Raw genomic sequence first — 27,576 nt, forward strand, 5'->3', positions numbered from 1 at the left:
TCACTAGTGAAGGATTTGTCCAGAGGTTTTTCTATGACAGAGCATGTAGAGTCTGAACTACTGCTGCTGCTACTGCCTGGAAAACAGAGAAGCAGGCCCCATGGAAAACCAAGGAAAGAAGAAGAAACAAGAAACACATGCTAAGCATTAGCTCTAAAGGACAAGAGACTACTCTGATGAGACACAATCTCTTTTCCCCATCTTTCTGTAGCTTTGCTGTCGAACTGCATAATATACATCTTAGCTTGGCATGCCATTTTATGTAAATCAAACACAGAGTTGACAAATGTCTTGCTCTCAGTAAAAAGACTCCATTCTCATTTCTTCAGGTAGTCAGAATAATACTTTGCCAGGAAACTATTTTGGTCTTTGATGACTTTTTAGTTGCAAAGGATCAACTAAGAACTCAAAGGAGAAGAGGTCAGGAGAAGAGAAAGAGGACTCTGGCTTTCTACAGACCCTGGATTTCAGTCAAGGATTTCACTTTATCACAATGGCCGACTTACCTCTGGGAATACTAACTCATGAATTTGTTGTCTAATCCTATTCAACATGGATAATTCAACAATTTGGAGGCTACTAAAACAATCATGGCAGCAGAAGGGAAGACTCTTTCTCACTGAGTGTATTCACACTACATAGCTACAGCACTTTGATACAAGTCATGGCTCCATCGTATGGAATCCTGGGATTGGTAGTTTGATCAATGAAAACATTCTTTTGTCAGAGAGCTCTGATGCTTTAGTTTAAGAAAGCATGTTTGCATTATCTGGTAGATTGAGCTGCTAGACTGTAAGTACCTCCATGGGAGAGAGGCAAAGCAATTAAAATGGTATCAAATGCTCTAACTGTGCAGTGTAGATACACCCTCTGCCTCCTTTCCAGTACACATTTTAAAAAGAGCCTGTACTTCCTATGCTTTCAAGGAAAAACTCAGGAAGGACTCGGGTTATATATCTAATCTCACAGGCAAGATTGGGGGATGTGGGGATAAATAAATATGTGGGATAGGGGGATAAATAAATTGTCCTTTACAAACAACCTTTCCTGCAAGTGATAAATTAAATAAATTCTTCTGAATGACATGACATGACCTTGAGTCCCATATGCATCTTCCTGCATCTTCTGGAAACAGAATTTAAACAAGAACTTCTTTTAAGAACTAATTTTTAAATGAAAGTTACAGTAACAAGTGGATCAAGGGTGTAATTACAGTACTCTCCTCTCAAGGGTATCTTTTGACCACTCGAGTAACATCAGTTGCTGTCATCTGGGCTAGTTTCTTGTCTGACACAATGAAGCTCATGATTAGCAGCTACAAACTGAACTGGATGGGTGGTAGGATGGGCCACTGAAAGTTATTCTTCTCCTGTCCCAGCCGCCTCCCCTCAAAGAATTTGAGTTTACCTCACTGTTCTAAATGAGAACAAAACTAACATAACAGAGAGCTTGAACACTTGCTTCTCTTACCTGCAACCAAGACAATTGTCAAAAATTTTATTACTTGTTCATTGTGGCACAAGGAGAATAAAGATAGTATGTCAGACCACCATTCCAGAAGGGAGAAGACCAACTCTGCAAACCTACAGACTGAGTAGCACACAGCTATAAACAGAAGACATAAACCCATGGAAGGAATCTTAACAGATAAGGTGCCTGTAAATTCATAATACAGAAATGTGGAGTCCCATGTATTAGCCATTATTTAAGCAGATAGTGTGTGCTTGTGCATTCCCCTGGCTGCAAGACACAATGCATGATGACATCAGGAATTCTCAGGCTCATGTATTACCTCACTGAACACATGTGACAACATCCAAATCAAGAGATCCTGCATTTCAATAACCATGGACTTTCCCTTACCCAAAATATGTGTTGTATTGCTACCATAACGGTAAAGTTAAAGGATTCCCCTTTGACAAGGTTGTTGTGTCCGACTGTAGGGGGAGGTGTTCATCTTCATTACTAAGCCAAAGAGCCCGTATTACCAAAGACTACTCTGTGGGTCATGTGGAGACATGACTGCACAGACTGCTGTTACCTTCCTACCAAAGTGATATTTATTTATCTACTTGCACTTTTACATGCTTTTGAACTTCTAGGTTGGCAGAAGCTGGGACTAGTGATGGCAGCTCACCCCATTATGAATCACTTGGGCCTTCAACTGCCAACCTGCTGATCTTGCAGTCGACAGACTCAGCGTCTTAAGCAATACTGAACTGAACCCGTGCTGAAAGAAATACAAGATAATTGGCCTGCTATTCCCAGTCCTAAGTGTCATGCCTGAAAAATGAAGAAGCACAAGAGCTTGAAGGCTCTGATATTGCCACACACAGAGAAACCCACAGAAGTTATTCACCAAGAGAAAAAAAATCATTAGACAGAACAGCCCATTTATCTATTCTACATACAAAGTCATTATTTTAACATTCAGATACTATGGATTTTTTTTTTTTTTTATCATTGGCAGTTTCCCAATCAAGCACTAACCAGGACTAACCCTGCTTTCCTTCCAATATCAGATGCAATCTGGTGCCTTATTTACCTTTTAGCTCCCACAAATAAGGAAAAAACAATTAAACTAAACTGAATATTTAACATCTTGCAGACTTTTTCTTCAAACAAACTTCCAATATGAAGGGCACTATGTATTTTTAGAAGTAAAATGTAAGTGATCTGCAGAAATTTTCCTCTGAAAAGCAAAATTAAAGCGGATACAAGTCTGCTTTTGCAAAGTCTGTTCAGCTGTACCTCTCCGGCTATACAATCCTAATTTAGGCATTGAAAATGCATTAGTTGAACTAAGTCCAACTCATTTCTACACAGGTTACTCTGTAATATTTTCAGGACTGTTTATTTTTCAGTGGTGTATATCCTGAAGTACAAATCTCTGTGCTAAATACTGAGACAGTATAGCAACCACCTTGGTAGCAAAACAGGAAGATAATACATTAGCCTTGACTGAAATCTATTTGTAGCAGGAGTGCAGAAGCCAAAGGCCTCCAGATGTTGTTGGACTGAACTCCCATTAGCCCTGCCAACTTGGCCAATACCAAGAATGATGAGGGTTACAGTTCAACAATATGTGAAGGATCATGAGTTCTGTATTCACCCTATAGAATTCAATTCAATTTCTAGAGCTGAATAAAGCAGGGAAGGTACATAGGTGAACCAACAGTCACCTAACACACCCACACCTATACCCCAAGAAAGAACTAACAGACTTTTGAACTAAGAACACCATTCTGACATTTAGTAACTCTGTCCTCAAGAAAACTTCCATAAGCACAAATAACACACCCAGGGGGAAAGGTATGTGTTGCAAGCTATCTAAAGTTTTGTGCCAAGGGAATGGAAGGATACAAACTAAATAAATAATAAATAAATATTTCTAAAGGGGGCACAGTAATTGCAACAAGTAACATTAACTGTAATGTTAAAAAAGGAAGGTGCAGTTACTTTCTCAGCATCTTACCCCTTCGTTTTTTTCGCTTTTCTCCATCTTCACCAATCTCCCCATCATCCTCATCTTCCTCCTCTTCAGAGCCGCTGGTCTCTGAGCCAGAAATCTCTTCCCCTGAAGTATTAGTGTGTTTACTTAACAGTCTTATCCAAAAAACAAACAAACAAACAAACAAAAAACCAGACACTTTTCAACAAAAGCTAACCTATGGAATTTTAAATTATCTTTATGGGGCCTAACAGACTTTGTTATGTTCAAAGCTTGGAAAAGTTTCTTCTTCTGCCTATAAATACCAGAATTCCCCGGACACAAAGACCACCATAATGACCAGGGGATACTAGAAGGTGTGATCCAAAATAAAATTTTGGGCAATGTACCCTGATAGACAGAAGGTTTCTAAACCAGGTGGCATAAAAGACTAACAAGGAAAGTCTGGTACTAATTATTATTCATGTACCTTAAGGTGAATAATGCAAATATTTTCTGCTCTTACAAATTGTATATTGAGTTAACTCATTATGTATCATACATACATACATCAAATCTAGTTTGCTTTAGTTTACATTAACTGTAAGCAAGTCTAAAGTAAGTAAGAAGACAAGTTGAGATTTGCAATCCAGTACGAGCTGCAAGTACCATTGTGTGGCCAGATGTAATCTTTTATGGAAAGCTGTTAAATTCTCATCTGAAGACGAGAACAAGTCCAGTAGAGAGCTAGAGTACTGGACTCAGATTAAGAAAAGTGCAGGTTAAAACACTCTCCTCAGTTATAAAGCACAAGGATGACACTATCTTACAGCCTAACCCACCTCACAAGAATGTTCTGACGATTAAAGGTACCACCCTGAGCGCCTGCAAGGGGAGCAGGACAAAAACATTCAAGAAAATTATTTCACAATCATAATTCCTCTTTCTATGGAGAACTTTGTGAGTCACCTTGGGTCCTTTCTGGGAGTAAAGTGGCATAGAAATAAAATAAACTTTGAAAATATTATCAGTGCTGATAGCTGTTTTCACTACCTATTTGTAGCACTCAAGAAACTCAGCAGGTTACCTTCCTCCAGCTTTTTCTTAAGCTCTTCTATTTCTTTCTGAAATTGGCGAAGTAAGGCATCCTTTGGATCTTCATTAATTCTAGCTTTATTCTTGATGTTCTTGGCACGGTTAGCATATCGCAGAGTGCTGATAGTCTCATCATAATTATAATCTGCTGGGCCAATGTTTGCACACTAAGCCAAAAGATCAAGTTATATAGTTAAGGATTTATAATAAGGAGAAATCAAACAAACTTCAATTTAGGACAAACCAGGGACAGTCCAATGTCCAGCTGTGAAAAGCCCTCCCTTTGTAGAGCTGATACAAATTGTGAACTCATTTCAGTGCCAAGTTAAAACTTGGTTATTCAATCAAGTTGTCAAATTTCACTGATCTCTGCTTGGTCAAATGGTCTGTGGGTGTGATGTGTCTTAAATGTTCAAACTACTATTATTATTTTTAAGCTGTTCTATTGGCTGTAACCTGCCCTGAAATTTTGGCAATAAGAGAGGATATACCTATTCAAATCATATAAAAAACATATTGTGGTCACAGTTACGGTAAAACTATATATCAAATCTAGTCATAAGCAGCTCATCCAAGGTTTGAGTGGAGTCCTCTCCCATGACAAATTCATGCCTCACTACTGAATCCAACTGTTTCCTACATGTGACCAGAATATGTGGGCTCTAGAACTGAGAATGAGACTGCCTTGTAAACCCCATTCCAGAACAAAAAACTGGTCATTGCTACGTTTAGGCATCAATCTCCTCTCCAACAAACATGTGATGAGCAGTTTAGACATCTACTTCCACTTTCCTCTGTTCACAGAACATCCACACCAAAGCCAAGACCACTGATGCTCTTGTAGAGTTTCTTCTCCAACACAGAAGTCTTTTGTCTGCTTGGTCTTTTATATTCCTTGATTTTCAAAAAGAAACCTATATCTTACAAGTCTGTCTCATCAGACTGCAGTCATATAGTTTAATGTAACAGATAACAGGAAGAAGAGTACAAATCCTTTATAGAAATAGTGAATGTGTTCTCTAAGAGCAGAACCTTATGTAATGAAACAGAAAAGGCAGGTATAGAAAAATGTCAGTTCAGCTTCCTGGACAGTTCTTTTAAAGTTTGAACTAAAACATCCAGTTTGGAAGCATATTATGTAAGAAAAACAGCTCTTCCATAAAGTTATCTGTTTTGTCAGTGTGTGTTTCACTACTCACTAAAGAAGCTTGTAATCATATAAAGGGAATGTTAGCATAAAAATGTGCAAAAATAGGCTAATAATATTCTTTTACCGTCCACCCTCCATATCCACAGATTCAGCATTCACAGAATCAACCAACCATGGTTCAAACATATTCACAGACGAACACAAAAATTCAAAAAAGAAAACCTTGTATTTGCTGCTTTATATAAGGGATGCCATTTTACTATGCCATTGTATATAATGGGACTTGTACATCCATAGAATCATAGAATCGTAGAGTTGGAAGATACCACAAGGGCCATCCAGTCCAACCCCATTCTGCCATGCAGGAAATCACAATCAAAGCATCCCTGACAGATGGCCATCCAGCCTCTGTTTGAAGACCTCTAAGAAAGGAGACTCCACTACACTCCGAGATCCACAGATTCTGGTATCCATGGGAGCTCCTGGAACCAACCCCAGCAGAAACTGAGGGATCTACTGTATTATAGGAATTTTTCTGCTGAATTTTACTTTTGTGACCAAAAGCAGGGAGGGACATCATACATTTCCCCCACCTCCCTTTACAACGCACATCTTCCAAATGATATCCCATATGTGCTATTCTGTTGGATAAGATAAATTATCTGATCCTTGCTCAGCTATGAAGATCACTGTGAAGCAATGAAGATGGCACTTTAGACTAGTTACTATCTGTCAGCCTAACCCACTTTACAGAGTTACTATGAGGGCAAAATGGAGAGGTGTTACAGTATAAGTAATCCTGAACAGGGATGGCAATGATATTCATCATAAAAAAGTAACAGGAATAGCAGCATACTGAATATACTCATGTATATAAGTCTAGAAATTTAGGTCAAAAAATTGACCCCAAAAAACTGAGTTGGCTTATCCATAGGTCAGTGTAGGTACTGGACTTTAACTCTCATTAAAAAAAGGGAATCATCCCCTGGTAAAAGGCAAGAGTGTAATTTGTCCTGGAAGCACTGACACCCCTCTATTCTCTCATCCATCCAGACTTTAGTGTGAACCCAAACAGTTATGCCTGCTGGAATTTTCTAAGCTCCTTGGCATTGTTTTCCTTTGCTTCATCCTTCAAATGCTTTGCTTTGTGCTCCTAAGTTTTACCCTCGACTTATCCACCAGTCATATCAAAATCCATAATTTTGGTCTCAAAACACACCTTTGACTTATACATGAGGTCAACTTATATTCAAGTATATACAGTATATTACATCAAGTAATTCTGCTGTCCAGAACCCCTTGGCAGCTATGAGATTGCACATGGCTCTCTCATTATTACCATCATAGTCTTTGAGTTGCCCCCAAGAGAATCTTGTAGCAGTCGAGTGAGCTTGGAGTTACGGTAAGGCACATGAGTGCTCTTTCCATCCACCAGTGCAGAAATCACATTCCCAAGAGTAGAGAGAGAAAGGTTGATTTTTGTAGCTTCTTTCAGTCGTTGCCCAGTGGCTCCAGTTTTTGCTTGCCTTTCTGATCCCTTGTGGTGGGGGGAAGAGAGGAAGAGAATTAGAAAGGCTGAAAGATACCAAACACAACACATAATGAAGGACAGTGCAAAAGGGACAGAGACAGTTTCTTGCTTCCATTAAAGAAGGGATACACCTTGATTAATTCAGAAGCTAACAGTGATGCCAGAACCTACAACTCTGGGAAAGATTCCTTCTGCAAGGAATCTAGCATTTTAAAAAATGTCTCTACAGCAGGGGTGGAGAAAGTGTGGACTGCAAGCAACAGGAGTCCTGCGGATTTCACTTCTGGGGACTCTGAAGCCCACTGCCAGTCCCCAAGTTCCCCCTTTCTAACTTTTGGTGTGACTTATGGGAGATTTGTATCCCATATTCACACACTAGCCACTCCAAACATGTGAAAATGAACACCAATACTAAGCTCCATACTCAAGGCTTTGAAATCTCCCAACAATAGATCTCGCTTCATTGTCTACAATATCACTGCTGACTGTGTGGAGAGCTGACAGAAATGGGCCAGCCAGGGACAGTTAGGGATAGAGTCCAAAAAGTGAGGGGCTCCCTATCGGTACACATCCAGAACTCTGAGAGAGAGAGTTGCTGGAGTGGGATATCCTGTGGAACCTAGTTAGCCTGGTTGGCTAATGTAGAAATAAGTTTGAGAAGGGAACATAATACAAAGATTGTACGAATTTTAAGTAAAAATAACTAATTTGCTCTAGAGTGTGTATAAAAGAAACCATTACAGTAACAAGTGTATAGAACAGTTCAATATGTAAAACATTGTTAAACTGTTTAAATAAAGATTTTGTTGTTCAAGAAAGACTCGTATGGAACCTGAATGTTTACCACACTACTAACAATTCAAAACATATTTTTGGGTTAAAGTGACAGTCACAAAGAGGTGGAAGGATCACAAGTCAAATAGAATAGTGAATACAAATAAAACATCTTGACATAATTTAGTGACAGCAGTGGGAGGAAAAGGCCCAGGGTGCTGTCAACCAAAAAGAACAGTGTTTAGAAATAAAAGGTTGTGACATAATTTGGTGGCAGAGTCGGGATATGGAAAATCAGGTGGCGGGAGGTGTACTTAAGGGTGTGATTAAACACTGGTGTGAGAGGGTTCTGAGTTCGAGTTACCAGAAACCCAAAATTTGATCTGAACTTAGAAAGAAAAAGTTCAGAGGTTTAAAACATAGGTGTTGGTGTCAAGGGAGTGATCTCTGAGGTAACTGTGAAAGTTAATTTGTAAGAGATCACGCTGAAACTGACCACGCTGGAGAGAAATATTAAGACTAGCCCCTGAGGTAAATTGCTGAGGTAATTGTAGGGGACTAGAGAAGAACAGCGCTATATAAATAAAGGTTAATAATAATAATAACAGAGATAAAGCAACAGAGTGAGAGTGGGTAAAGCCATTACATCTGTAAAAGTATTAAAGCAAGAGCACACTGAAGAAAAAACATTTTAGACAAGTGATTTCTGAGGTTAAAGTTTGGTGTAAAGTAAGAAATCACTAAGTTACCATTAAGAACCAAGGGTCACCTTAATAAACAGCTGAATCGCCAAGAGTATTTCCTGAGGTAAAAAGTTTAGGTAATTGTAGGGGAATAGTATAAAAATGCCTCCTAAGAAAGTCAAATGTCCATCAGTACCAGGAATAATGAGCCAGAATTGAAAGAGAAAAAGAACTCGAAATGGCCAAAATTGAAAGAGATAAAGAATTAACCAGGCTTAAAAATGAGCAAAGCAAAAAAGAAACAGAATTTCAAATTAGGATGAAAAACATAGAAAATGAATTCCCTCAGATTCAAATGGTTGCTGAGGTAAATGGGTTGCCTCAGATTGATATGAAAGGACTCTCAAGATTTTATAAAGGAGATAGCAGTGACTCCTTCAGAAGTTTTGAGAGAACTTGTAAAGAATTAAAGATAAAGGATAAGAGAGAGTTAAGAAAACCAAAATGTCAGGAAAAAATAAAAGGAAAACAGTGGCAGCATGAGAGGGAAGTAAGAAAAAAATAATATGAAGAACTGCTAAGACAAATGCAGCTTGAGAGACAGTTGAAGAAACGGAAGCCTAGCCGAGATTTATTTTAAAAAGAATATGAAGAAAAGATAACAGAAATTAAAACACAATATGGTAATAAAAAAAAAACCTCCCTGAAAACTGGGAAGCCTTAAACTAAAGATGTGGTGAAGGGAAAGATACTAAACCCTGGCACCATGACAAAAATAAAGCTGAGAGGAAAAATTGGGGGGCTGACAGAATGAGGTAACTAAGAAAAACAACTGGTCTAAAGAATGTCATCCAAACAGAAAAAACTATTGACAATATGATCTGTTATAAATGTGGAAGGAAAGAACACCTTCAGATGGATTGTACTGAACAAAATGTCAAAGAAAAGGAAGACATTTGTAAGGTAGCATATTATGTGGAAAAACTGTCACCAAAAGAGAGAAACTTCACTCATAGCCAGAGGCCTGAAAACCAGGTTGCTACTGAAACGAAAGACAGTAACAAAAAAACAGAGCGTCAAATAAAATAGGTACCTAAAGAAAATATGAAAAAGGGTTGTGACAATTGCTGTTTTGGCCAAAGGAGAATATAATCCCATGCGTCATCTGGGGTGTGCACATGGACTGTGGAGGGTTCAGGAAGAGAGCCCTGCACGGTTACCCATCTTTCCTCTACAGAATGCTTGAAAACTATCGTTTCAAGCAAATGCTTGATATGCTTGTGGCCTGAATCTGAATTGCTAATCCCAGCTACAGTAGTTTTATTGAATCAGTTGCTGAATGGTAAACTAATACTTCTCTTACACTTCAATGGGTTTACTCTAGTTATCTCTAGCAATTACATTTAGGCCTATGTGTTCTGAGGGTTGGAAATATAAAGTTGGTACATAGCTGAATTGTTTCTATTACATTAAAGTGTTTCCAATGCTCAGTATGACAGAAAAATACAGTGGGCCCTTGGTATACGCGGGGGATCCGTTCCAGACCCCCCCGTGTATACCAAAATCCGCGTATGCTCAAGTCTCAATTGTTCCCAAAGGCAGTGCGTGTGCACGCGCACTGTCATTCAGAACAAAAGCTCCCTGGTCTCCCCTCCTCCCTTCCCACCCTTGCTTCCCTCCTCCCTGCCTCCCTCCCCTCCCTCTTACTTACTTTCAAGGCCTCCATTTGCCGCCACCGCCGCAGGAAAAGCCGGGTGGTGGCAGAGGTGGCGGCTGCAGAGGCCAAGCCCCGGCCTCCTCGCCGCCGGCGGAGAAGGGCCTGATGGCGGTGCTGGAGGCCTCTTGGCCCCAACAGCACCGCCCCCGGACCTTTCCTGCGGCGGCGGTAAGGAGGCATAGCCGCCGCGCCGGAGGCCTTCAAGGCCTCCAGTGCCTCCAGTGCCAGCATCCAGCCTCCACCGCCGCGGAAGGGCCGAATACCAGTGTTGGAGGCCAAGAGGCCCCAGCGCCAATACCTGACCCTTCCACGGCGGTGGCAGCGACAAGGAGGCTGGGTGATGGTGCGGGAAGCCTTGAAGGCCTCTGGCGCTGCTGCCCTCCACGCCTCCTCTTCGCTTTTCCTTGCAAAGAGGAGGCACAGAGGGCAGCAGCGCCAGAGGCCTTCAAGGCCTCCAGCGGCGGCAGAGACCTCAAGGAGGCAGGATGCCGGTGCTGGGGGTCTTGAAGGCCTCCGGCGCTGCCGCCCTCCGTGCCTCCTCTTCACCGCCTCCGTGCATTTCCTTGTGAAAAGGAGGCGTAGAGGGCAGCAGTGCCAGAGGCCTTCAAGGCCTCCAGAGCCAGCATCCGGCCTCCTCGAGGCCTCCGCAGCTGCAGAAGGGCCGGGTATCGGTGCTGGGGCCTCTTGGCCTCCAACACCGATATCTGGCCCTTCCTCAGTGGTGGAGGCCTCAAGGAGGCTGGATGCCGGCGCTGGAGGCCTTGAAGGCCTCCGGCACGGCAGCTGTGCCTCCTCACTGCCACTGCAGGAAAGGTCCGGTGGCGGTGCTATTCGGGGCCAAGAGGCCTCCAGCACCGCCATCGGGTTCTTCTCCAGCGGCGGCGAGGGGGCCGGGGCTTGGCCTCTGCTGCCGCCGCCGCCACCCAGTCTTTCCTGCGATGGCGGCGGCGGCAGCAGCAAATGGAGACCTTCAAGGTAAGTAAGAGGGAGGGAGGGAGGGAGGCAGGGAGGAGGGAAGCGAGGGAGGGAAGGGAAGAGGGGAGGGGAGGGGAGGAGAAGGGAATTGTCCCTAATGGCGGCGTGCGTGCACGCGCGCCACCATTGGGGACAACTTCCCGATTTGCTATCCACATATGGTCACATCCGCGGATGGCAAATCTGTCTATAAGAAGGGCCAACTGTAATAAAGGGTTTGTGGCACTTTAAAGACTTATAATGGGGCTGTACAGACCGGCAAGAAATGCTGGTGTTGGGGTGGTGTGGGGGCATGACAACCGCCTCCTGCCCGCCCCGACTCCACCCCCAAAGCGGCGTACACTGCCTGCCCAACCAGACAGCAGGTGGCATCACGATGTTTCTGCAGCGCAGAGTTTACACATCCTGTGCTGAAGAAACAAGGAAGACTGGATCTGAAACGCATCCTCCACAAAAAAGGAGGGGTGACTGTACAATTCACAAACATTCATGACAAGTAGAACTTGATTATTTTTAAGGTACCACATGATTCTTTGTTGTTGTTTTTGCAATGGGCTAAAACAGCTGCCTTCCCCCCGCCAACCCTGGGAGAACAAAATAAGCAAGTCATTATGTGGATTACTGTGAAATGCTCACAAGCCAGAAGACAAAGTCTTAGGTTTTTGTGTGTGTGTGTTTCTGAATCTCATGACTTCAAAGGAACTGATACAGTATTATAAACTCTGGGGAATAGAAATATTCCAGAAGGAACAGAAAATCTCAGCTGGTCTATGGGGACCTAGCACATTTTTCAATCAGCCAATAAGAGTTTTTTGAAGGAAAACTGACAATCTTGCTTTCTGCAATGTGAATGTTTTTGGAAAACACCTTAAGACTAAATAGTGCAAAATTTAAGAGATCTAAAGCCATGGTCCTGATCAGGCCTTAAAGATATGAGGATCTTGAAGCAAGATATGAGGATCTTGTGTTGCTACTTTTAAGTAGTTTGCTTAAGTGCTAGATCCTAATTAATTACATCTTGGTTTAGGCAAACTTGCCAAGGTTATCCAGATTGCCCTAAGGCTGCAATCTTATGCGCACCTGCCTACTAAAAACTGCAGCAGTGATTTCTCAGAAATAATGCATGGGATTATTCTGTGTGAATCAATCCCTGAAATGCCCTGTGACAGCATCTCGGCTCCTGAGAGAAATCAGGTCATGAGGGTTACATGTAAGAAGTGTATGTAATAGTTTACCGCAAGATCTACTAGGTGCAGCTTGCCCATTCGCACATGGATATTCCCATCCACACCTTTCTCACTGCATTCAATTGTTATTGTAAAGATAGCATGGGAACGGGAACTATGTTCATTCATATTAGTTGCCCCAACAGAACCTATTGATAGAAAAAAGTAAAAAAAAAACACAAAGCCTTAAATTAAATCTCTAACACATCATCTGTGATATAACAAGAAAACACTGGCGTAGGTGAACTACAAAATTATTTTTGATGTTCCAAACGTGCTGTTTTCATTCAGTTTTCACATAGATAAAAGCAAGAATCTATACATTTATTTCAATGTGGTTCTCAAAATTTATATAGAAAATGAAGAGATACCCTTTATGTAGTTCAAAATCCACTCTATGCAGCAAACACATTCAACCTGAATGGGAAGTTAAAACCATTTTAAAGAAAGGCTTTCCCTAAACTAAACTGGCTACTATTTCCCTTCCTTTTCATAAATACCATCTGTAGAGATCCAGTGCATTACTAGATTTCCACTGTGATAAAGTTCATGTCCCCTCTCACCTCGGAAATTCACAAGGTTACCTTGGGGCCCTGTCTCAAGAGACCTCTTTTCTCAAATCACATCCATAATCGTGAACTCCAGAAGGAAGGGTGGGAAATGAACTAAGGGAAATCCTAGGCAGGTGTTACAGTCACTCTTTAGGACTCTTGGTCACAGAAGAGTATGGTTGGCTTTGAGACAACCCAGCTGATGTACATGGTATGCCTTGCCATTTCCATTTCTCACTTTTTTCACACTGAAAATAATCCAGCAACTGGATCTGTGGTGGGACAGTTTGATTTTCTTTTTCAGGTGTGAATCACCAATCTGCTATTTCATGCTGTTGGGACAGAAGCACCTGCTTGGTGATGTGAACTATGACCACATAACTGTGGGTGGTTCCCTCTTCTCTCTCTCTCTCTTTTTTGATCATTTTGATTTCCAGGAGCAGTCCAACTGCAATTTCTTCTGCTATGCTGAAGAGGAAAATGACATTTCAAACACAACTGACATCGATAGTCAAAAACAGCACCCAAATAATTTTGTATAAGTTCCAACAACTGAATTTAAATTGACTATTTAAATTTAAGGATACTGCTTCAAACAAATGCAGAATTGTATGTATAAAACAGACAACACTGGAAATGACAATCAGTCACCGTAAATATTGTGGATTGTGTTCTTCAACCACCCATTGTGAGGGGGCCACACAAAATGGAGATGAGAATAATCTATTCAGGATGTAAAACAATCAGATGGAGCTGTGAAACTTACGATTTTTGTGGCCAAGTGTCATAATTCTGTCCATGTCATCTGCATTGTTCACAACATAAGCTGAAAGATCTTTGATGTAAACTCCTACATCAGGTCGTTCTTTAACCTACAAAACAAATCTGGCAGTCATTTTCAGGAGGCACTGAAAATGTGTTTGGCTGTTTATCTACGCTGCCCTCTGTACCTTTTGAATTAAATAACACTAACAGGTGAAAGAAGTGCTTCAATTCCAAGCACAGTAAACTACAACCAAGTTTTGAGAACATTCATGAAAATTAATTGCACTCTCCTCCCACCGTGCTGCTTTATATTACAATGTTTTACCAACATCTACCAAGGCATGTTGATTATGAGATTCTACTTAGAACTAAGCCCAATGGATTTCAGTGTCATTTAATTCCAAGTGACCAAACTTTTAGCCTAAGTTGTTTGTTTCCAAAAATGATGTGGGTGACAAAGGCTTAGCTATCACATCAGTCCTACTGTATTTTTATGATTAGCTTGGAAGAGGGAAATTGGGGAGACAGAGACCTTTAGTAAATTAAGCATATCAAAGCAGAGAGTGAAACAAGTGGGCTTGTCATAAATTTTAGAAAAGTACAGTGGAACAAAGTATACATTTTCAGCACTGGACTAAAATTCTGGAGACCAGGGTTCAAATTCCTGCAGAGACATGGAAGCCAACTGAGTGACCTTGGGCAAGTCACACAAGCTCACTCTCAGAGGAAGGCAAGGGCACACCCCCTCTGAACAAATCTTGTTCAAGAAAAACCCGTGATTCGAAGTAAGTCAGAAAAGATTTGAATGCACACAACAACAACAACAATCCTTAGTAGCTAATTTCCATTCCTAATTCTGAAATGAAAGAGATAAGTGTGCTAGTTGGCAAACTTTAGATCATATGCAGGTTCCTATAGTATTTGGATTTCAGGAGATATGCTAGTTGGATGCTCCTGTGTGAACAACAGCAGTAGTTTAATAGATTCAGAGTAAGATAAGCTTGTGAAGTTTGCTGCCAGAATCTAGCTAACCAGCCTTTTTCAAAGCGTGCACACACACAGAAGGCAGAATTAAAGTCAATGGGATTTTAAAGGGCAAGAAAGCTAAATGATGGACCTGAAGCACTAATAAATAAAAATATATGAAATAGGAAAAGTATGCTTCTTTTAGAAACAAAACTTGACAGTTTAGGAACAGAATCCATAAACTGTACAGATATGCAAAGGCATAACCTTTTACATCAGCTTCAGATAGTAAACAGATGCATTAAATTTTGCCACAAAAATCTAATTTACATCCTCTACTTAGATGGTGGGATAAACACTGGCACAATCTTCTCCATCAAACCCTCTCACTCTTCCCCCACCTTTAAAAAAGCATAAGAATATACTTCAAAGTTTAGCAGTTATGCCATGCCCACAGGTATATTTAGCATTTCCCATATATAAGCAACAATTTACAAATGTTTGGTTCTTACTTCTAGCCTCTGAGTCTGGTCCTTCCCCAGCAAGTCACGCACTTCCTCATTGTAGATTTCCAAATAAGAGACTCGAACCAAAAACCTGATGTTGAAAAGGACAACAAAAGTATAATCAAAATAAATCTGACCACATAAAATAAGAATTAAGGGATCCAAATTTAACAAGAGGATCTACACTCATTGTATAAGAAAAGCATGCATTTCATATTAGATAGAGTGCATTTTTTCACTCTTAACTTACTTGAATGAGGCCATGCAATGAAAATGATACAATATTAGGTGACTAGGAGGACCTTCCCCTTCTCTCCCTACATCCCTTCAAATCTGCTCCAGAAATAATCTGTCATGCTACTATGGAGGAAGGGAGAGAATGTAGGTTAAGATCTACTAATAGATCTCAAAATGATTTGCAGCAGATTAGTGAAGACTTCTGACTCTGCAAGAGCAAAAAATCAACCTCTCCCTGTCTAAATTATGTTGCTGAAATTGAGAAATGAGGAATAGATTGCTATGTAGGACTCTGAACAATGTTCAGTTCTTGTACTCAAAAACATTATTTGGTTCACCGATAGCCCTGATTACTGGAGACGTAAAGTAATCAATGGGATTTAAAAGAGTCATGACTAAGAAGTCCCATTTATTTCAATGGGCTTATTCTAGCTGGAGCAAACAATGGATTTAGCCTCAAATGTTTTAGCTTTAATTAAATTTATTTCATCTCAAATTCCTGCTGAAAGATCTTAAAATTTTAATGGTGGTAAAAGGAGATTCTCTCGCCTGAAATCTTCTGCTCACTCTGCACTGGTGGATGCTGCTCTGCTGATATACACTACCAACTGTTCAATATATAGAAACAAAATAATTCTACATTGCAAAATTCACTGCCCCATGATGGTCATTGGCTTTAATAGGAGCTGAAGAAATCCAAGGAGGAGAGACTTTGAAATGCCATTGATAGTTAAACCTAATACCACTGATCCATTCAACAAAGCCTTATTATCAAGGCAAATGGATCTTTGGAAATCAGATACTGGAGACAAACATGACCGTACTGCTGCTCTAATGCCCTACCTCTAGGATCCCTCACTAAACACCCCCCCCCCCAAAAAAAAACTATTTGGTTAGCCAGTGCTGAAAATAGAATCCTTGATTAGTTATTTGAGGGATCTAGCAAACCTCTTATGATGTACAAAAATTTAAAGTGCAGGGGTAGGAGATAAGTAAGTGATTTACCTTGTATCCCCTTCAGCCTTTGCAATGTGCCCAAATATATGAGCAAAAGAATTGGGGATGATTCCCCTGAGCTCTGGAACAGCCCGGACACCTTCCATAGTAAATGTCTTTCCTGTTCCAGTCTGTCCATAAGCAAAAATGGTACCTGCAAAACAAGACAACACAGACATTGCCTCATAGTAACAGAGAAGAGAAGGCTTTTAGCCCTACTTTAGCACTACCAATATTCTCAAGGAAGAACAGTATAAACAGCAGCTCTTTCTCTCAACACTGGAAGTGGGATATAAAGGAGCTAACAGAAATTCCATATAGGGATGACAGATCAATCTATTGCTGGTCTGCTTCAATTGCAAACATAATCAAAAGCTCATTTACATTCATTTACATTTGTTTTTATATGCATTTTACCCTAAAATACACATTTAAAAAACATGCAACTAAACTATACTCGTGATCTCATAGCTAACGGGTCTCCAGGCAACACACAATAAAAACACATATAAAATCCAAAAATCCACATATTTGTTTTTTGGTGTGTTACCACATGAAACATGAGAAGCAGAAAGGCAAGTGTTTTCCATTCCAGTCTAGGTGGCATGAATCAGTTCAGTTAATTTTTAGAAAAATAAATCCTGTTAATTATTGAGACAACATGTGTTGCTGTGACAGACACAGAAAGTAAACCTCTTCCTTGTTTTTTTAACAGCTTAAGAGACTGCCTGAAACATTTTTGTCCACACCAACTATACCAGTAACTCTACACCCACAGATTTTCAATAGACTTCTCCAATCTCAGAGCCTCGCCCCTTCTCTCTAGTCCTCAGGGAAAGAGTAGGAAGTCTCAGGAAGAGAGCACTACCTTGAAAAGCGTTTTTGCTATGTCTTTCTCCCCCCCCCCCCCCCTTCCCACTGTTGTTGCTGGTTGCTTTGGAGTAGCTGCTGTAAGCTCTCTGCCTGGCTGCCACCTTTTCCCCTTTCTCAACATTTCTCAACCGGCAGTATGTATCAAGACTCAATAGGAGAGAGTGACCAGTATGGGGTATATTGAGGTTGCTGTCTGAGGATTATTGAATACAACACAAGAGGGCTGTTTTACAGCTTTCCCTATCTCGTTGGTAAATTTTCCAGTCCTGTTCTCACCTTCTTCACTCTACCATAAATGATTGGGATCACAGTGCAATTTCCTTTCTTGATCTGAGGCTCAGTAGTTCAACCATTATTCGAAAAAAGTGTGTTATGATTGTCTTTCTTCTTTAACTTTGCTTAGGCATTTGTTTCCTTTTTTTCTTTCTTTTTAAAATATTCTTTTATTACAACAAACACACATACAAGTATTAAAACAAACAAACATATAAACACAAAAACAGTTATGCTTCCTCTCCAGACTTGTCTAAACTATTATTTATCAAAAGAAACAACTTTTTACTGGTCTTCAAAGATAATCTCTCTTTGTCATTTTTACATTTTAACTCTAATTTCCTGGTAGCTCTGTTGTATGAGACCTTCTATCTCAATGAGAGCTAACATAAGGATAAGTACAGTAGAGTGAAATAACAGTCTCGCTCAGCTAAATCAAAAATTGTCTCTCTTATTAGAGCACCTGTTACCTTTCTCTTTTGATTTCACCTATCTCTCTTTTCTCTCTCTTTCTCTGATTCTCATCCTTTTTTACCCCACCCTGTAAATCTGCCTGCCATCATTCTCTAGTCCTTCATCCTTTCATTTATCTTTTCCCCATCAACTCAAAAAAGACATGGCCAGTGGAATGGTATTGCTTAATGGAAGCAGCTCATTAAAAGCTGTATTCTGCGAACTTTATTTTTACACAGAAAAAGTCCTTTGGTTGGACTTAACTCCCATGTGTTACAATCAGAGTTTGCTGATAAAACAAATCTAGAAAAAGTGTGAATTTTTCTGTTCAGAGCAGAGCCTGGAAAACATTCTCTGGACAAACTAAAATCCCAAGTGGTCTTTAAAATATAGATTCTTTTTTTTCTGTTAAGTGCAGAGCTCAGAAAAGTTCATTTCCAACCAGAGAAATGTTTATCTATATTTTTATATTTAATCTTTTTCTCATTACTATTAATTTATTTATACCCTGCCTTTTTCCCAGACCTGGGACTCAAGGCAACTTACAAACTTTAGAAGAGAAACAGATAGAAGTTCACATCACTGAAAAGCATATGGATCAATATAATTAAATTATTTACTTAAAATGCAATAATATAGACAATGCAACACATTAATAAGAGCCTTGTCATCACAAGCCATTATTTCTGAAAGGCCTGTTGAAAAGGCTTCAACTACCACTGGAAGGACACCAGTCCATCAGCTGTTTTTTACAGGAACATGTAAATAAATTTTATATTTGATCCCTTTTTGCTGTTGATTTCCCACTGCTAATTACAAAAGCAGATACACACAAAAATAACAATTTTATTAATATTTGGGGTTCTGTAATTACACAGAACACTAGGTATGACCAGTAGTATGCAAAGGATCTCGTAGCACCTGAGATTAACTGAAAGAAAGAAGTTGGTATTATGAGATTTGCATGTATCTGAGCAATAGGCTGAAGTCTACAAAAGCGTATGCTTCTTTCTTTCATTTATCTCAAAGGTCCTATAAGAACTCTTTGAATACTTATTTTCTAGACTAACACAGCTATACCTTTGAATTTTGAATGAAATACAGGTTGTCTTTAATACCTACTGAAGAAAGCTTAGGCCCGAAACAGACAGGCCAAATAGAGTGGCTTCTAGCCACTTCAGGGTGTTGCGTTTAGATGACACACATCCCTGAAGCAGCAGGAAGCCACTCCGAGGCCACCTAAGGCAAAAGGAGCAATTTATATCTGCTCCTGCTGGAGACTTGGGACCACACTGTCTGGTTGCCACAGTCCCAGAGCAATTGCAGCCAGCTGGAGCTCACTCCTTCCGGGCCATCTAATTCAGCCCTTAGTTGACCAGAAATGTGTACTACAAATGATATTTGCAGTCTTATCCTTGTATATGCTTTTGTCTAGGTTGTTGTACTTTGGCCACATCATGAGAAGACACGACTCACTAGAAAAGAGAATGATGCTTGGAAAGGTAGAAGGCAGTAGGCAGACGGCATTACAGATGGATAGAATCAATCAAAGAATCCATGGCCCTGAGTCTGCAAGATGTGAGCAGGGCTGTGGACAAAAGGGTGCCTCTCACTCACAGAGTCACTATAAGTCAAAGTCAATGTGGTAACAGTTAACAAAAATCATTTGTTTGTATCAAAAAATCAACAACTTACCATTATATCCTTCCAAAACAGAATCAATAATTGGCCTCGCAGTTAAATTATAAACATCAAGCTGCTTGCTTTCTGGTCCAAAAACAGTATCAAATGTAAAAGTCTTTGGAGGTTCATTGGAAGAATCTGTTTTATGGACAGTAATCGTGCCTCGCATTTCATCGACATTAACTGCCATCTTGTAACACATTGTCTTCTCTCGCTCATTGAAAGGTCGGCAGCGAACAACCACCTTGACATTATCAGAATTGTCTGTCCTGTCTGGCTTCTCTGATTTATTGATCTATACAGAAAAATAAACAATGAGTTATAATTCATAAAACAGCAAAGAACAAAACTGAGTCTCGTAAAAGTGTTCTGCAACTACATTGCACAAACCCACTTAAAAAAAAGCTATGTGAAGGTCATTAATCCATTTTCAGAAATTATGAGTCCTGCAGTGAGAGTTTGTTAAGCCATAATTATAAGGAAGTTTCGAGGGGTATTTTATGGAATTCAATTGTGGTATGTTACGTATTCGTACTCAATGAGGCTATTTTTACAAGTGTTTGTCACCCTTTAAAACAAGTTCACTTTGATTTGGACAGCCCAAAGATCAACTCTAGTACACTGCTGAGTTTTTCAAGGTAGATTTGGAATTGACAAATCCACTTAAAACACACAATTTTAGATGTACCATTCATCCAAGGACCATCTTGATATAGGCCACACACATTATTATTATTATCGAGCAATCAGAAATGAGATATTTTTGGATTATAGATAAACAAAACAAATCTTAAGGCAAAACTAACATAAAGTTCAGAGAGAAATGCAGTGCTCTGCACATTGACACAATAACTCATAATCAACACAAGTATAAGACAGACAAAGCCTGGTTTGGCAGCATGGCCTGTGAAAAGGGCATAACATAAACTGAATAGGAGTCAGCATTAAGATGAAGCTCAGAAAAGGCTAGTGTAATTTTAAGTTTCATTAACAACAATTGTTTCAAAGGGCAGAAGAAGCAAAAGGCCTGGAAGGAGTGGCCTCTGGGTGCTCCAGCCAGGCCCTGATCAGGGGAATAGGAATTTAGCTTGTAGTGGATGGGATTACACTCCCCCTGAAAACACAGCTTTGTCATTTGGGTGTACTTCTAGACTCAGCTTTGAATCTGGAGGCCCAAGTTTCTGCCGTTGGCCAGAAGTGTTTTTACACATTTAAAGCTTGTGTGCTAACTGCACCCATTCCTTGAGATGCCTGATCTGGCCCCAGTGGTATGTGTGCCTTCAAGTTGTTTTGGACTTATGTCGACCCTAAGGCAAACCCATCATAGGGTTTTCTTGGCAAGAGTTGTTAAGAGAAGGTTTGCTATTGCTCTCCTTGAGGTTGAGTGTGTGTGTGTGTGTGTGTGTGACTTGCTCATGGTATCTCAGTGGGTTTCCATGGCTGAGCTGGGAATCAAGCCCTGGTTCAACACTCAAACCACTATGCCACACTGGCTCTCGGCCACAGTGGTATATGCCTTAATTATATCTTCACCGTTGACGAAGCTGCCCTTGAGGAGAGTTCAAACTTCAGGCAGTACAAAGAGCTACAGCCAGTGTTAACTTGGACAGGTTATAAGGACCATATAACTACCCTGTTATAAAGCTCCGCTGATTACCAGTTTGTTTCCAGGCACAATTAAAAGTTTTGAGAGAAAGGCAGGATAGAAATAAGGATGATGATGATGATGATGATGATGATTTTTAAAACCCCCAAATCCAAGTCATTCTGCAATGACACCTTATTAGGAAATGTAAAAAAAAAATGCAACAGTTCTGGCTTTCAAAACTTATAGACATCTTCATAAAGCATGTATTTATTTATTCAAGTATTTATATCCTGCCCCTATATCTGACGATTTCAGGATGGCATGCAAAAAATCAATTTGAACAGGTGAATCATAGGGGAAGGATGGTAAAATAGCAAGGAAAGTGATGATACTATGCTCACAGTGTCTACATGTATGCTTTGAAATATTATAGGAAGTGTATGTAGACAAAGGGCCAACATAGTGTAGTGGTTTAGGCACTGGACTATGACACTGGAGACCAAAGTTCAAATCCCATTCCAGCATAAAAATCCATTGGGTGACCTTGGGCAAGTTGCACTCCCTCAGCCTCAGAGGATGGTAATGTTAAACCCCGTCGGAATAAATGCATCAAGAAAACCTTATAATAAGGGCCATGATAAGTCAAAATTGACTTGGAGGCATACAACAACAACATGTAGACAAAAAGTAAGGCCACTCTATGGCAGTTGGCTGACAGAACAAGGCTGATAAACAGAGGCAACCAACACTAATTTCTCCATTTGAAGTTACAAAGCAGCTTCTCGCCACCAAGAACTGTATTTGCCTGGATTCAGAATGAGGCCTCAAACCACTACAGCAGAAGAGTTGCAGGTAGTTTCTTGGGAAAATCCCTCTACTGTCATGTCAAGTGTGAGATATTTGGGGCCTTTAGGCTGGCTCTATAAAAGTATCACCATGAGATGGATTTCATATTTGTTTTTACAGTCAAAACAGCTATCCCCTGCAACTTTTTTTGACAGATGATGCACCTAAAAATTTAAATTACAGGAGAGCAGATACTGGTTGAAAGTACAAAAATGTTCTTAATGGTAATTACAAATCTAGAATGAAGTCAATTTCTTTGTGTGTGATATACTCCCTCGCCACTGAAAGCCTTTAAGAAATAGGGAGTCATGTCCTGCAATCATGATGTAGCTCAAAATATCCTGAATTATGCATGAGGCTGAAACAGAAGACCTATGAAGTCCTCCAATCCCAGAGATGTAAGCCAAATATTAAGCCACAATTTTAAACCAGTTTGTAGGGAGATGTAATTTGTCTGATATTTAGGTGGTATTTAGTGATTTTAGAGTTTAGAAATCATTTGGTGAAAATGATATGTTTAACTTTGAGGAAGTAATCATGATATATAGAGCTATGTACTTTTAGAAGGTATAAATTAGAAGTCTTTTTAAAAATTTGTTTAATGTTCTAAATTTCCTGAATTATGCATAGGGCTGAAACAGAAGTCTTGTAAAATTCTTCAACCCTGTGTTTTTAAGACAGATATGCATTTACATGGACAGTTTTAAGATCCAGCACAATCCAGTACTGGAAACTTTTCTCATCTCTGCTACTGTTGCCGCTGAATTTCAAATCATCTCAAAACTTGCACTTCATCCTTCATTGCTAAGACATTCTGTTCAAATATTTAGGAACCTAACAAAAAAAAAAGCACTCTGAGTTGCCCAGAAGGCCTTGTTGTGGAACAGCAGAAAAATAATAAGTCTACATGTTACTTCGAGGAAGACACATACTAGCCTATAACAAATTAGGCACAACAGGAAGGCATAAAAGGCTTCATATATTATAATATCTATTATAATATAAAATAAAGTCTGCCCTATCCTCAATAAAGCTAGCAACCAAAGATTAAGAGAAATACAGTTCATTGTTAATAATGACTCTTTGGATATATGTGTCTTTAGGTCTGATTGCTATTTCAAGTCTAAGGCTGCATCTGCACTGCAGAAATAATCCAGTTTGACACCGCTTTATTTGCTGTGGCTCAAAGCTATGGAATTCTGAGATTGTAGTTTTGTGGGAAACTTAGCTTTCTGTCAGCTCTGGTACAAGAACAAGCTACAAATTAATTAATGATTATTATTTCTTTTATTATTAAGATCTGATGCACCATTGGTAAAAGTCCACAGGAATCATCTTTCAGCCTTACTACCTTCACAGATACAGCTGGTGGGAACATCAGAAAGTGCCTTCTCTGTAGCTGCCCCTAGGCTTTTGAACGCCCTCCCTAGATAGGCTAGAACTGCCTCTTCCATCTTGTTCTTCCAGCTGGCAGGTGAAGACTTTGTATTTTATTCAGAGAGATTTTTTACTGTTATGTATTCAACTACACTGTAATCATTTTAATCTGTAAACCGTGCTGAGTCTCAATCTTGAAAAAAGTAGGTATATAAATAAAGATAACAGCAGCAGCAATAGTTCAAATACAGTATCAGTGAAAATTCAGATTACTGGCTCAAAAAGAGGGATCATATTTTCATGCAAATAATGACCAAGGCTAATATTTTAACAGGGATGGTCCCACTCTTTGGGCAGATGAGACATTGCCCACCTAGCACACAACACCACTAACTAGTAGACACGGGCTGCATCATTTGTAATATTCTTCTTCTTGAAATGGGCAGAAGTTGTGGGATTGCCCTGGTTTACTTGGCTGCATCCGCAATGCACAAATAATCCAGTTTGATGCCACTTCAACTGCTATGGCTCAAGGCTATGGAAATCTGGGAAGTGTAGCAGAGCTCTGGTGTCACAGCAAACTACACTTCCCAGATTTCCATAGCTTTGAGCAATGGCAGTTAACGTGGCATCAAACTGGACTATTTCTGCAGTGTGGATGCAGCCAAGTGAACCAGGGCAATCCCACAACTTTGAACATTCTGCCCATTTTGAGAAGAAGAATATGACAAATGAGTCATCTTTTCCCCAGGTAAGAGAAGATTGCTTCAGGCTACTCAGTAACAATATGAAGGAGGGAGAGGATGTTTCTTCCCATTCGAGATACAATCTGTGGCTGCTTTTACAAAGACTTTAAAATTTATCTGCTTCTTTTGGCTTTTCATTACAAATATCGCTGTTTTTAGCCAACAGTGGCCTAAATCCAGCTGTTCATCTCAACTAGAGTAGACCCAATGAATCAATCCAATGCATGTAAGTATTGATTTACCATGTTCTCATTGATTTAATGGGACTAACGATTGGGTTTAGAATAGGTTCTTTCAAACTGTATTTCATGCAACTGGTTTTATTTAAAATTGTTTACATTAGATGTGCTTTTGCATAGTTTTTAATGTTTTATGCCACCTTGGGAAGATGTGAAAGATAGTCTTCAAAGATGACTACAAAACAGATTAAACAACTTTTTAAATAAAAAAGGTATTTCGTAGGAATTATAGTCCACTGACATTTACAATGTGCAAAAACAAAATGAAACAAAACAAACATTAAGCCAGGCCTTAATGAATCCCATCCAGAATAACAAACTAGTCTGACATAGTTGGTCACTGTTGTGACAGTAAACTTGCTGAATATTAAAATGGAAGAAATCCAAAGTGGAATTGCCATGCACCATTGCTTGATTTTATGGTGGGGTCAACGATCTGTTCTGTCCATGGGACTTTACTTTGAAAGCTGCATTCAGAGCTCTGCTAAATCATGTAGCAAAGGAGAAAATCATGCAACAGCTCCAAATATTGCACAGCAACACCCAATATCCCTTGCCACTGCTTATGCTGGCTCAGGATGATGGGAGTTGCAGTCCAACATCATCTGGAGGACTGTACGATTTCTATCTCTTCAGAGACAGAGAGATGTGTATGTGTGTATGGAAGGGAAATGATACATAGATAGATGATACAATAATATATATATAACAGACAGATGATTGTTATCTATCATTTGTCTATTATATATATTTGTTTTATCATCTATATATAGATATATCTTATCATCTATCTATCATCTCTCTCTCTCTCTTACATACACACCCCTCTCTCTGTCTATTATCTGATGATAGATAAAAGATAAGGACAGATGATAGATAACACTTGGTAGGGGATTATAGATACAAATAATAGATGACAGATAGATAGGTGGCAGATAGCTAGGTAGTTAGATAGGTGATAGATAATAGACAGATGATAGATGATGACACATGATAAAGAGATGATAGATGACATCTGAAAGATGATAATGATTGCTATGGATCCTAGATACCAGATAGGCGGGTGACAGGCAGATTGATAGATGATAGATAATACACAGTTGATAGACAACATATGATAAATACATGATAGATGACATATCTGATAGATGATTGAAAGATGACAGATAGATAGGTGGCAGATAAATAGATAATAGACAGATGATGGATAACATATCACAAATAATGATAGATGATAGATAGATAGGGTGGCAGATAGATAGTGTATCATCTATCTATCATCTGTCTATCATCTGTTATCTATCATCTAGCTAAAAGAAGATAGATCAGTTATAGATATATTACAGATAACAGATGACAGATAACAGACAGATGATAATAAATAATAATAATACGCTTTATTTATAAACCGCTATTCCAAATAAATCATAGCGGTGTACAAGAAATTCAGTATACAATACAATATAAAAATACAAATGGACAATATACAAAACATATGATAGATGACACATGATAAATAGGTAATAGACTATAGACATATGATAGATGCCATATCTGATAGATGATAGATATAGATAATAGATGGCAGATAGATAGGTGGCAGATGGATAGATAGATAGATAGATAGATAATATACAGATGATAGATGACATGTGATAAATAGAATTCAAAGCTATAGCCGTGTTAGTTTGTAGAATCAGTATGTAGAGAGATCTTGTAGCACCTTTGAAACTCACTGAAAGAAAGAAAAATAGATGATAGACAGATGACTGATGCCATACCTGATAGATGAATGAAAGAGGAGATAGATTGGGAGCAGATAGATAGATAGATGATCGATAATAGACAGATGACAGATAACACATGATAGACAGACAGCTAGATACTGTAGATAGATAGATAGATAGATAGATAGATAGATAGATGATAGATAGATAGGCAGCAGATAGATGACAGACTGATGATAGCTGTATTATAGATAACAGATGACAGGTAATAGACAGATGACATCTCTGACAGATAGATGACAAGCATGTGAGAGATAGAGAGATGATAGATAATAGTGTATAGATAAGGCAGATGATAGACAGAAACAAGGGTGTGAGCAGTGGCTCTCCTTCTGGAGAGAGCAGGAGGCCCCTTTGCCAGCCACCGCTCCATTCATTCCCTCCCTCCCTGGGCAGCCCTGCCCCTAGCAACCAGCCCGCGGCGGCGGATGGAGCGGGGAAGCGGAGGGCCCCTGAGGAAGGCAGGCGGGGAGGGAGGCCCCCTGCCTGCCTGTGTGGCTCACCGGCATCTTGCCTGCGCTGGACTCTGCGGGGCCCAAGAGAAGCCGAGAGAGAGAGAGAGAGGCTCCTTCCCCTCGGCGCCCTCCGACTCAAAGCACCCGCCCGGCTTGGATACTATTGTGGACAATGAGCGGGGCCAGGGCGCCTGCGCGGGATGGCTCGGAGACACCCCTCCCTCTCCGCCTGCGTCATGCAGAGGCAGCTCCGCCAATGGGCAGCCGCTCCTGCCGGCCCTCCGCGGCTATTGGTGGAGGGCGGCAGCCAATGGGCGGCGAGAGGGAGGGCGCTTTGCAAATGGAGGGCGGAAGGAACGACCCTTTAAAAGGTTTTGGACTTCAGCTCCCAGAAGCCTCAGCCGCGTTGGCCAATAGCCTGGGATTCTGGGAGATGAAGTCCAAAATCCCTTAAAGGACATGGTTTGGGTACTACTGCGTTAAGGAGAAACTAGGAAGGGGGTCGTCGTCAAAGTGTTCCAGTCTGAGGGGGCAGCTGCACAATGGCTGCATCCACCCGGGAGAAATAGCCCGGTTTGGCAGCTATTTCTCCAGGGTGGATGCAGCCAATGATGCAGTTTGACACCATTTCAAGTGCTGTAGTTCCATCCTGTG

The 27,576-nt window shown here is 40.1% G+C and overlaps 1 protein-coding gene across 3 annotated transcripts in view; it reads right to left on the minus strand.

The window, feature by feature from the left end:
- The window catches only part of KIF3A (kinesin family member 3A), a 43,403-nt gene extending 16,319 nt beyond the window's left edge, over positions 1-27,084 (minus strand). Inside the window, exons 1-10 of one of the 3 annotated variants that reach the window (XM_089530797.1) lie at positions 26,971-27,084; positions 19,897-20,179; positions 16,612-16,756; positions 15,376-15,460; positions 13,899-14,004; positions 12,591-12,730; positions 7,015-7,212; positions 4,518-4,692; positions 3,476-3,577; positions 5-76 (exon numbers count right to left, since the gene is read on the minus strand). In XM_089530797.1, the coding sequence (XP_089386923.1) occupies positions 5-76; positions 3,476-3,577; positions 4,518-4,692; positions 7,015-7,212; positions 12,591-12,730; positions 13,899-14,004; positions 15,376-15,460; positions 16,612-16,756; positions 19,897-20,179; positions 26,971-26,976 (1,312 nt within the window). In that variant the 5' untranslated portion in view covers positions 26,977-27,084. The remainder of the gene's footprint in view (positions 1-4; positions 77-3,475; positions 3,578-4,517; positions 4,693-7,014; positions 7,213-12,590; positions 12,731-13,898; positions 14,005-15,375; positions 15,461-16,611; positions 16,757-19,896; positions 20,180-26,970) is intronic. The other 2 variants (XM_089530786.1, XM_089530805.1) reach the window with 2 other exon arrangements.
- Between the last annotated feature and the right edge of the window lie 492 nt (positions 27,085-27,576).

The sequence above is a fragment of the Sceloporus occidentalis genome, unplaced genomic scaffold, assembly GCF_023333645.1.
Source record: "Sceloporus occidentalis isolate IW3139 unplaced genomic scaffold, rSceOcc1.0.p SCAF_1, whole genome shotgun sequence".
In the NCBI taxonomy this organism is placed as follows: Eukaryota; Metazoa; Chordata; class Lepidosauria; order Squamata; family Phrynosomatidae; genus Sceloporus; species Sceloporus occidentalis.